Below are 12,296 nucleotides of genomic sequence, written 5' to 3' on the forward strand. Positions count from 1 at the left end.
TCAGACTATAGGCTTGGTGAAATTGTCAGTGCAAGCGACTCCAAATACTTAACCCTGATTCGTATGTCTGTTGGGTATCTTCCCATAAGACAGACCTCCCAAAAGACAGACCGCTTAAAACAACACATTTTATGGTTGGTTGCATTAGGCTTAATTCAGCTGTACCCTTGATAATATTGGTATGTGCCCAGATAAAATTAGATATTAACTGTAGTTTTATCAATTCATGTAATGAATTATGATTTTTAAATTAAGACATATATGTACATCAACATATGTACATTATTTGCCAGATTACATTTACTTATCAATATTATCAAAACAATAATTTATGTACATGTACCTATCAAGCACATGAGACCAAGCACCATATTATTTTACATCACATGCTTGTCAGTGCACAGATAACACTTATTAGAAAGTCACATCATCTTCTCCTTTCACCTTGCTCTTCGCATACAGGTAGCCATCTAGAAGGGTGATCGGAAAAGTCATAGGGAGAAAGTCATGGGAAAAATAACTGTTATAAAACATCCCGTTCTCCAGTTATATACTTTGTTTATACTTAATTTTATAAATACTATTTCACTTTCATCTTCAGTAATAAAAACATCGGTTCTATTCTGTTCTGATTAGTAAAAGGATTTGTAATATGTTTTTAGAAGGGCACAAGATATAGGAGTGTGTTGTTACTATACTCCAAAGTGACTCTGGGTCAGCTCATTAATTAAATAGGGGTGGACAGCATGGCTCAGCTAATTAGTGTACTCATTGAGTCTGTCTTACGGGAGGTCTGTCTTTTGGGAGTGAACCGTCTGTTGAATCGACTTTGTATAATCTCTAGTCAACAAATTGACTGATTGTTGTTTAACGCCGCACTCAGCAATATTCCAGCTATATGGCGGTGGTCTGTAAATATTCGAGTCTGGACCAGACAAACCAGTGATCAACATCATCAGCCTAGTCAAGAAATCCCAAAGAGGAGACAATCCGTCATGAGGTACTTTCTGCATACTAACGTATTCCGACAAAAAAGAGTTAGTGAGTGTGGTTTTGCGCAGTGTTCCTGCAATGCAGCGGCGGAGGAAACTGGTCAAACCAGGAACCGACTTCACATTTTGCATCCATATGGAAGAAATCGACCCTAAGCCTTCGGCGTGACGAGCCAATACTACTGGACTAACCCATCGCCCATGAAAATAATGACAATCAAACAGTGAGACGATGGCCTGAACCAGTTGACAGTCACAGGACGTATATTTCAAATCACACATCAGTTTAAACCAGTATTGTTTTAACTAAAACTATGTTTACCAATTTAACAGTTACTGTTAATTCGATGCATATAAACAGCTCAATCTATTGTTGAATATCGATACTGAAAGTTGAATCGAAAATTGTATGCTGGTCCGTTTTAAATCATTTAATATTATTCGATATTTAAACAGTTGCAAGGAAAGTAAAACATGCGTTTTGACAAGTGCCGTGACGTCATTGTCACGTGACTGAACCAATATGGCTGACAAGTTGTGAATGAGTGAGTAATCCTGTTTATTATCGCAATTCACACGTCATTATTTGTCTCAGTGCAATTAATTTCGATGCACATTGCAGTTTAATTCAATTTACTTTTGTAAACACATTTTCCTTTTCCAGGCATTACCGAGTATCTCCGTCATCCAGGAATACTTCTGCGAACTGTTGTCGACAGTTCTCCCGGTCCTACTCATAACACGGAAGTGAGGGTAGGATTCAGCGGGTAGCATCTTCATCTTTCTGGGTATCATCAAGTCAAGTCAAATCTCACCAATACACTTCTTGAAAATGTCCAACGAGGATTCAAATGGACATCTGTACAACGTCCCTCTGTCCAGTGATAGCGAACCAGGTAAAATGAATAATTTATGAAAATTATGGCATCATGTTGCTTGTCGACCACGATGTTCACTGCAAGCATGGCAGGTGTGCATTACAAAAAATTGTTGGTTGTATTTTATGTAACAGTTTGAAGTTCGTCTTTAAATGCTTTACATAGTTGATACAACACTGTTGTAAATTATCCCAGAACGAGAGGTATGTGTTTTCTATCTTCGTGAATAAAAAATTGTTTGTACAAAATAAGTCATAACAAAACACATCGACTTTTATGGAAATTAGTTTGGGTTTTTTAATATTCACTCAGGAAAATGTCTACAAGTTTTATAATTTCTTTTCTGATATATTTACACATAGAATAAGTCAGGACTCTGTTGAGCATACATGCCATGGCAGCCTTTTACAAAAGATATGCCAAGGTGAATTTAGCACCATATAATTTTAAATACTAAAAATATATAAATTATTTAGAAAGTGTCTGCAATCAGCTCTTCCAGATCATTGTTTTTACATTAAATTTCATGTGGTATGGCTAAAAATGTATCACATGATGTTTTCTAGATCAGCAGATTTGGCTAAGGTACAAGATACATATGTTGAGAACTTTTTGTAACCATAAGTTGTTTGAATGGGTTAATGATTCCAATCAGCATAACTGATCATTAAGTATCAACTGTTCATGGGTCTAATGAGTAGGTGTCACCCAATCAACATGACCAGTCATTTATTATCAACTGCTCATTGGATAAATGCATGGGAGTAGAATGATAATAAGTCATCAATATTCTGGAATATAACCATGGTACCACGGATGAATGTGGCATTTGAAAAAGGATTGTCACCATGTCTTATGTTATTCTCCTTACTTTAATCCAGGAATTACATAGCAATGTACTATAAACTGGGACTGATACTCCGCCTTCTGTTGACACAGTCATGATCAATCATTGTTTAGGTGAATCACAACACTATTAATAGGTGTATCCATGAGATGGCTTTCTATAACACTAAGTAAACAGTTATCTTTCCATGTTAACAGTGTTACACAATTTGTTTCTTTTTTAAGCATATAGTTGTGTGACTGTCAGTTATTGTTATTTGAAAATATGAAGCAGCTGGAATTATCAATTTTACCTATTCTCTTTTTAAGGGGATAATATGGAAAAAAATAAAGCTATCGTGGAACAGGAAAATACAAAAAATGAAGGATTTACTGGAACAACACACAGTAAGTATTAAGTCATTATCAATATGGTTTACCAATCATAAGGAATGTTTAAGAGCATCAGCATTGAAAATCATTTGCCATCAGCTGTCATGTCTCAGCTCCTCAGCTTAGGGGGGCAGTAGAGTAGCCTGATGGTTAAAGTGTCCGGTCGTACGCTGAAGATCTGGGTTCAATTCCCCACTTTGGCAATATGTGTGAAGCCCATTTCTGGTGTCCCCTGTCGTGATATTCCTGGAATATTGCTAACAGCGGCGTAAAATGATATTCACTCGCCCACTCCTTAGCTTAGGAAAACTTCCTTTATCACTGGGGACACAAGTGGCCCAGTTCACTGAGGTGCTGCAAGTTGCTGTGCAGAGTTGTGCCCCTTGGTTGTGCCAAAAACCAATGATCAAGGCTTTCAATGTACTGTTTTTCCCCTATGACCTATGTGCTTGTGGCTGTTACCTAAGTGGTGAACATCTGAGACCTATGTCACTTCCGGTTTTCCTCTGATATTAAGCTGACACACCATGATATACAGTAGAAGCCCTCTAAACCGGCATTAGTTGGCACTGGCAAAAAATGCCGGTATAGAGGGTGTGCTGGTTTAGAGAACTTTTCCCGTTTCAACGTGATAATGCTCTTCTGTGTGCCGTAAAATATGACTGAACAACGTGTTGATTGTCATCATAGAAAGCGTTAATTAATGTACAAACAGTCAAGTGGGCGGTGGGGTAGCCTAGTGGTTAAAGCGTTCGCTCATCACGCCGAAGGCCCGGGTTCAATTCCCCATATGGGTACAATTTGTGAAGCCCATTTCTGGTGTCCCCTCCTGTGGTATTGCTGGAATATTGCTAAAAATGGCATAAAACCATACTCAGACAGTCTGCCGGGACCAAATTCTAGTGCCGATATTGAAAGCATGCCGGATTGGAGGGCTGCCAGTTTAGAGGGCTTCCGCTGTATTGAGAAAACGGGTTGTCTTCTCATGAATACTACACACTGAACCTTAACACAGTAGTATGCATTGATTCATTATAATCCACTTTAGAAAGTTAACTGTACTTGAGGATTCTGGTGTCCAGATCAAGCCCATGGGCATTCTTTGGAAGACAATAGTAGCGTCAAGTATGTGTCAGAGGAGTCGCTGCATAACTGTACATATCACAGTACATGTCATACAGTGCAAGTTTTCAAAGGGGGAACTCATTCCTGCTAAGAAGTTACTGCCTCCATATTTTAGCGGATGGAGAGTCTGGAGACATTAAAATGTCACTTCTTGTTTCCCAGCCTTGTACTTACGGGAATGACTGGTATCCATGTAGCTTGTAAGTTTGTTAGCACTTTAAGACCATGACTTCAACATTGCCTGATCATGATGATGCTAATTCAACTAGTGATATATATTGGCCTGACTTCTGCCTTGCAATAAACAATTGAACCTCAGTGTGTCAAATATGGATGTATGAAATTCCTGGTTGTCTCAAGATCATGTTCCTGTCCTTACCAATTCCTTGTAATGAAACCCGTGAAGATCCGGGTTAGAATTGATCTTCAGTAACCCATGCTTGTCGTAAGAGGCAACTAACGTGATCGGGTGGTCAGACTCGATGACTCACATGTCATCGTATCCTGCGTAGATCAATGCTTATGCTGTTGATCACTGGATTGTCTGGTCCAGACATTATTATTTACAGACCATCGCCATAAAGCTGGAATATTGCTGAGTGTGGCGTAAAACTAAACTCACTCACTCCTTGTAATCATTGTCTAGTCAGCATGTATGTCCATCTTCCTTCTGTCTCCAGAGCAGAACTCCTTAACCATAATTCCACTTATAGTTCAAAGCGGGGGATATAGTATTACTACTAGTCACTATGAGTCTCCGTCCATATGTACGTACGAATTGGAATATCTTTGACTTTAGATTCTTTTCATATTTGGTACCTAGGTTCATCACCTTTACCTTCATTTCAAGGTCACAAGGGGACTTTAACGTTTTACCTGCATGTTAAGCTATCTCAAGAACCGTTCACTGGATTTTCTTCATATTTGACACCAAGCTTCATCTAGGGAAGGCCCAGGGCCCAGTCAGTTTTGGTGACCTTCACATAATTTCCAGGGTCAGGACGACACTTTGAAGATTTCAGCATGTTAACCTGAATTGTCAGCAAGATATTTTAACGGTTCACTGGATTTTCTTCATAGACATTCAAGACTTCCCTTGAATGTTTTTCAAAAAGCAATTTCTTTAGTACTATTTTTGCATATTTCATACACTATGACATTCATGTCACGGTCAAAGTCAGTCTTGAAAATATTTGTGTGTTTGAACAACTAAAGAGCAAGATATCAAGAGAGGTTGACTGGTCATGTTTTTGTTGACATTTAACTTCATCTTAAACTTTCATTACTTTATAAGTTTGATTTGATAATTTGCGGCGAAGGGGATTATGTCACCTTAGTGACAATGCTTGTTGTAATTTGATATACAGATCAATGTAGTGGTCAACTGGTAACTTTTGATGATTTTTGGATACTGATAGATACTGAACAGCAATATATTACTGTTTACTGAACTGAAGGTGTCCAATGGCAATATAAGTAACAAAACTCCTTTTTGCAAATTTTTGGATTAAGTGACAAATTTATGAATTTCATAAAACCAATTTCACTAATCACTTACACAAAGCTAGATGAAAATATTCATATTTTGAAAACACTATATACTAGTATTTTCATCATGTTCATTGGTATATCAAATCACGATATAACATTAACATCGCAGAACACTGATTGTCAGTTGTGAAAGTGTGACTGGTTATCCTCCCAGGTTTGGACCCAGACATCAACCCTGATGAAGAAGAGGAGAAACAGAGACTGATCACACAGGTGTTGGAGCTGCAGAACACACTGGATGGTGAGATGAAAAGGCATACAGATGTCAGTCTGTAATGGAGTTGTTAAGAAATACAATAAATCCAGGGTTGGGTTGGATGTCATCTTGTGGAATAATAAGTTTAATGTAACACATGTTATATTTGGGATTACACTTTCTCTGTAAAGTTCAGATTCTAGTACTCTCTTGTTGGGTCAAGTCACCTCCGGGATTGGAACCCACACTCCCAGAGTCATGTGTCTTATCGCCAGCACAGAAAGTCCTTACCCACTCTGCCAATGGACCTTCCACTGTGATTCAACCTAACTAAATTATAACATGTGTTACATTTGATCACTCTCTAAGTGGCATTGAGTATTCAAAGTTAAATGTTCATTCTCTATCAATGAAACTTTATTAACCTTGTTGTTGAATTAATGATTCACGGCCATAGAAATGTTCAGATTTGTTAAGATTGCCCTGGTTGAGATGCACGATAAGAAGTCAGAAGTTCAAAGGAAAATTTGTACCAAAAAGCAGATCAGCTTGGTTGTTTGACATAAAGTTGATGAAGCACAGGTCCTTGTTGGAATCTCAATCTCAACACATATGGAGTAACTTTGTAATTATTAGAACTGATCTTCAGTGAAAAAATGCTTGTCGTAAGAGGCAACAAACGGAATCGGGTGGTCAGGCTTGCTGACTAGGTTGACACATGTCATAGTATTCCAATTGCATGGGTCAATGCTCATGCTGTTGATCACTGGATTTTCTGGTCCAGACTCGATTATTTACAGACCGCCACCATATAACTGGAATATTGCTGAGTGTGGCGTAAAACTATACTCAATCACTCACTCCAGTACAATAGATGCTGTTGACACACAAGAGGCTTCTATAACATTGTAACTACTCTCTTGAGACTACTGGTTAAAGTTAAGTAATAAGACAGAGGAATAACACTGTTTGTGGATGGTGTTGTTTTCTTTTCAGACATAGCAAACTCATAACATGTGACTTTATTCTTTTCAAATTGTTTTCAATTTGTTTGTTTATTCAGAAAATGTTGTGTTTGTTATCTGTCCAAAGTATTTATTGTGAGTGTTAATTACTGCATGGCGAGTTTTCTAAGCTGCATATTCTACTAGATTACTTGATTTAAAAGTTTGTGTAACTGACTTTACCTGATCGTGTTTTCAGATTTGTCATCGCGTGTGGACACAGTGAAGGAGGAAAACCTGAAACTTAAGTCTGAGAACCAAGTTCTTGGCCAGTATATTGAGAACCTAATGGCGGCCAGCAGCGTTTTCCAGTCGACTTCCCCCAAATCGAAGAAGAAGTAAACCTCACTCTCAAAGTACGTGTACAGAAGGATCTGTCACATTGTTCAATCATGTTGATGTTTTTTCACCTTTGTCTATGGCAGATAAATGTCAAGTTCAGGTATTAATTGTTAACATTGATTCCATGCTACATTGGGCTGTGGGGTAGCCTTGTGGGTAAGTGTTTGCTATGTTGTAGGACAGAGTTCAATTCTCCACATGAGTACAAAGTGTGAAGCCTACTACTTGTGTCTCCCATCATTATCTTGCTGGAATATTGCTGAGAAGACATACTCATCCACTTCATTATTCCAGGTTTATTTCCCACCTGAAGGTTTAATAAAAAGTCATCTTCTATAGCACACATTTTCCAAACACCAAGTGATTGCTCGCGGCGCTTAATTAGAATCTGATTCTTATTACCCCGGATAACCCAAGCTGCCTGTTAGGCGCTAGAAGGTTATAGTCACATGACTTTATCCAACCGGGTACCCATTTTCTGCTGGGTGAACAGAGGCAATTTGAACAAACTTACTTGCCTAAAGTGAGATCACATGTGCTTCATTGTGGGGCATGACTGAAGTCCTAGAAACTCTCAGGAGTCGAGGTGCCAAACACGGTCACCCATCCAAGGATTGTCCGAGCTCGACGTTGCATAACTTCAACTGATTCGTGACCTGAGCTCTGTACACAGGACCACACGCCACCAAGATATAACTGAAATACCTTTGAAAGAGGTGTTAAAGCAACCTCACTACCATACATCAGTAACCTCTACTGAATAATGTTGAACAGTACAAGCATAATGGGAAAACAGCGTCCAGATAGTCGACCCTTTCAGTCCCATATTCCATATCAAACACAGAACTACACAGAAGACTTGTCAATAATCGTGATGTGGTGCATACCTGTTGGATGCTCTCGCATCTGTCTATTATCATCATCCCTTACCTGTGACATCAAACCACTTACCTGTGACATCAAACCACCTACCTGTGACATCAAACATTCACATGGTTTATTTTGTGATGTCCCATAAATATTTTAATGCAGAAAACTGATACATTTCTATATCTAAAGATTCTCAAGAACTTGTGAAATATTGTCTAGTAGTGTCAAAATGGTTTGTAGTCTTTTTGATTTGTAGGTAAAATACAGGGCCATCTTAAACTGTTATAGATTCTTTTCTTGTCCCCAGCCATGCATCATCTGTAACATGGAAATTTAGCAATGTCACAATAATTACTAATCAGTGAATTCCAAAATGAAGTAACAGGATATAAGGGAGATAACTCTGTATGGATTTATGGCCTGGTTGATGATATCCTATAGTTGAACGTCTTCATATATTCTTGAATTTTAAACATTATCCATGAATTCTAATAGTTTTATATTATTTTTTTTTCAGATGTGGACATCCATTATACCTGTGATTACAATGTGTACAGATGCTAGTCAGACAGAATCTCCATTGATTGTTTCTGGTCATTCAGTGTTCAGTGTTAAACTATCACCCACATTTCACAAACAGCTGAATCAATATTTCTATACCAAGGCCTAGTCCTTGTTAAAGAGAAATATCTAGCGAAACTGCTAAAATATTCAGAGGATATGTGCAATAAATTATTTTGAAATTCTATCATGCGTAGCTCTGATAAGTTGTCCTTATCTTTCATAATGTCTTGAAGTAGTTACAAGCACTATTGTTTGTACATTGCATGTTGTGATTGAGCACATGTATATATTTGCATATTATACTACAGGAAGGGCTATGGCTGTGAATGTAATATAGCTTCTGTCATTGTATGTGGAATGGGACCTTTCGGGGGCCATCTCAAATGTTGGTGCACTATTTTTGGAAATAGTGACTTGGGTCAATTGAGTTCAAGGCTGGATGTACCAGTGTCAGAAATCTAATATGTTGATAAACTTGTTACGATTTTTAACTGCATTTGATAATTGTTTATCAGGACATTAGCAAATGTCCCATATTTTGATATTGTTTTCCAAACCAATATGATATATGCCTATGATGTTGTGTTGTGATGTGTCATGGTAGATATTTTCAGTAAGCAGCATTTGTTGACCTTTAAAGGGCATTAATTTCAAAATACGATACAAAACTGCATAATGATAAAGATATACTACATGATAATCAAATATTGTGAACTGGTTGTTTTGTGTCTTGGACAAGATGTTAGGACAAACAATATTTTTTAAAGACCTGTATCTCATGTGTTGGGTTTTTAATAACTGGGATTGTTTAAGTTGCTTGTTCTGACAGTTCTGGGGATAAGGTGCCTCACTGGATTTTGTACATTTAAGAGATTTAGCCCAAATATATCCATTGTTATATGTGAGTACTTTGTAGAAGGCTTTGTTTTCAAAACAATATATACACTTTATCAGGTTGGGTATATGTTCTGTTGAACCAGGGATAATTATTGCAAGTGGTTACTTATACCGGAGGACATATTCCACTTTTACAGTACTAAACATGAGACTAAGACAATGTTATTTTCCATATTCACAATTTTTTTCTGTCCAAATGTTATTATTGAAACATGCTATTGGTAAGCACCTTTTATCTTTATACAATTTTGTGATGAATTATGACGCCAATTTCATGGGGAGGGTAAAAGAAGAGCTGCTACTGCCATCACCATGTTTACAAGTATAGTCTTCAACATTAATGCATAATGAGCACACAAGACCACTTATAGACAGTAGTGTCATCAGTCTGCCCAGTTTCATTCAGTATACAAGAATAAATGCTTGCCAATACAGTGTACAAGGTTGGATGTGCATGTTAGCTTCAGCCAACAGCTTTTTTAGTACGGATCTGTTTTTGTCTGTGTTCTGCTTGGTTCTTACCAAACTGATGAGAATGTATGGTATCATTTCTCCATCTGTGTGTGTTCAGTTGAATGGACGGTTTGTTACATGTTTTTATGTCATGGTATCAACATGAATAAACTTCTTTTCACTCGACATCTTGCGTTCTTGTATATAACGCTTAGACATTTTCAACCGGACATGGCATGACACACCATACTACATTGCACAAGATGGCATTCCAACTTTTTTATCTGTGCTTCTTTTAAATAAGGGATGGGGTGGTCTGGCTCGCTGACTTGGTTGTCATCGGTTCCCAAATGCGCAGATTGATGCACATGCTGTTGATCACTGGATTGTCTGGTCCAGACCCGATTAGACCGCCACCATATAGCTGGAGTATTGCTGAGTGCGGCATAAAACTAAACTCACTCTTTTAAATAATCAAGTTTTAGTCACACTATACTATGAATGTCCAAAACTGTCATGGTACATTATCATCTGAGCCAATATGGTGGGATCAGACAACAGAGTGCTTGGGGCCTTGTTCGAACCAGCATCTCAATCTGTGCTATCTTTTGAGTCTTCTAATCCAAACAAGGCTCTAAGCATCATTTTTAGTAGATTGTAGTAATCATACAGACTACAACTGGCTCAGCTTCCTTGACTGAACTGAATGTACCTACCCTAGTGTTTCGGACTAGTGACTACCATCATCCCTGCAGGGCACAATATCCTGTTGAACTTTTCAAACAAGCAACAAAACATGTTTTCTGCATCTTCTTTATTTTGAGCTTTATCTGACAAACATGTTTAGTACAACCGTCCACAGAGGGAAACTAGGTCAGCCGATTGGGGGAAGCAACATATATATACACAAACTGGTGTTGCATATGGATGGGGAAAACATGAACATAATATGAAGAATATTATACATCACGATGGGGACCATATCAGCCAGGCATGCCAGTGATACCTAAACAGCATTTCTCTGTCAAGCCATCTGGCTGACAAATCCTCCAGACGGACAATTCCAGGGAACCCGGTTCTGTTGAGACTTGGTTTACAAATTATGAGTAACTGTGGTAAAAATGAATGGTTTATATAAAGGTGATCTGAAAAATATACTCTACGGTAAAATAATACAAAATGAAAACCTTTTCCTATGAACATTCAGATTGACTTTTCTCTATTACCCAACTGGTTTTTATTACTGAAATAAGAGAAAGAAAATTTAGCTGAATTCCACATTTGTGGAACATTTGGTGTGCAGGACATCAATCCTCAAAATAATCAAAGCACAAAAGATAATCATAACGTCCATACTTAGCCTTACCATCATAGTGATGAGATTGTAACTTTTGCAATTTTACATAGACTTAAGCCATTCATAGCTCTATGTTCATCTTAACCCACTTTCATATTGACTGACAATAATCCGCCCTGGAATGATCCTACAACCAGATAAAACAAGCTTTAAAAGATTTCTTCAAAATGACATCTTTCTAAAACGTTTTCAGTTTTCTGAACTGTAAAGACGCAATGGACCAAGAATTTGTTTTGAACACATGAAGCATATGTTTACTAATGTGTGTTCCAGCATTTAAGGTACGACCCATGACATAATGGCAAGCAATACTGAGACCACCCTCACGCTTTAAATGCAACATTGGTACGTAACCACATTGTGTGACACATTTACCCATGTAAAATCAGATATAACAAATCCTACGCAATCGAGATTTAGGATGTAAAAATATTCCTTAAATAGTATTTAGGTTTGAAAGAAAGCATTAATTCACTTGCTCAACACTGAATAAAATGATTAAAAATATAAATAACATCCCCATCCAACTCAAGAAATACGTAACATGTTCATTTGGTTAAGCCTTCAGTGTCTCATTTTCTAGGACATCATGTCACTGAAAATATCCAATAATATTTTATAATCTAATTTGCAAAAGAATTCTTAAAACATCTGAAAGTAAGACTTGTCGCTATCAAAACCACTGGCCTTAACCATACCCCAAACAGAAAGGTTGAAAAAAAGGAGTGTCAAATTTTAAAATTTTACCGAACAACAGGTACTCAATCCAAGCCCATGGAGTTTCACTCTTTACTATTGAACAGTTTATACTGAATTTACAATTAGTTTATATCCCAACACAAAAACTTG

General features: G+C 37.5%; 1 protein-coding gene across 1 annotated transcript; it reads left to right on the forward strand.

Moving 5' to 3' along the window:
* The first annotated feature begins 1,461 nt into the window (after positions 1-1,461).
* Positions 1,462-9,175, forward strand: LOC124262872 (short coiled-coil protein B-like). Its single transcript, XM_046697456.1, has 6 exons — positions 1,462-1,537; positions 1,657-1,888; positions 3,026-3,103; positions 5,919-6,005; positions 7,164-7,320; positions 8,694-9,175. Exons 2-5 carry the CDS (start codon positions 1,825-1,827, stop codon positions 7,304-7,306), a joined length of 372 nt encoding a protein of 123 aa, XP_046553412.1. The 5' UTR covers positions 1,462-1,537; positions 1,657-1,824; the 3' UTR covers positions 7,307-7,320; positions 8,694-9,175.
* Positions 9,176-12,296: the final 3,121 nt, after the last annotated feature.

This window comes from Haliotis rubra, unplaced genomic scaffold (genome assembly GCF_003918875.1).
Source record: "Haliotis rubra isolate DU_JTF1 unplaced genomic scaffold, ASM391887v1 Scf86, whole genome shotgun sequence".
NCBI lineage: Eukaryota > Metazoa > Mollusca > Gastropoda > Lepetellida > Haliotidae > Haliotis > Haliotis rubra.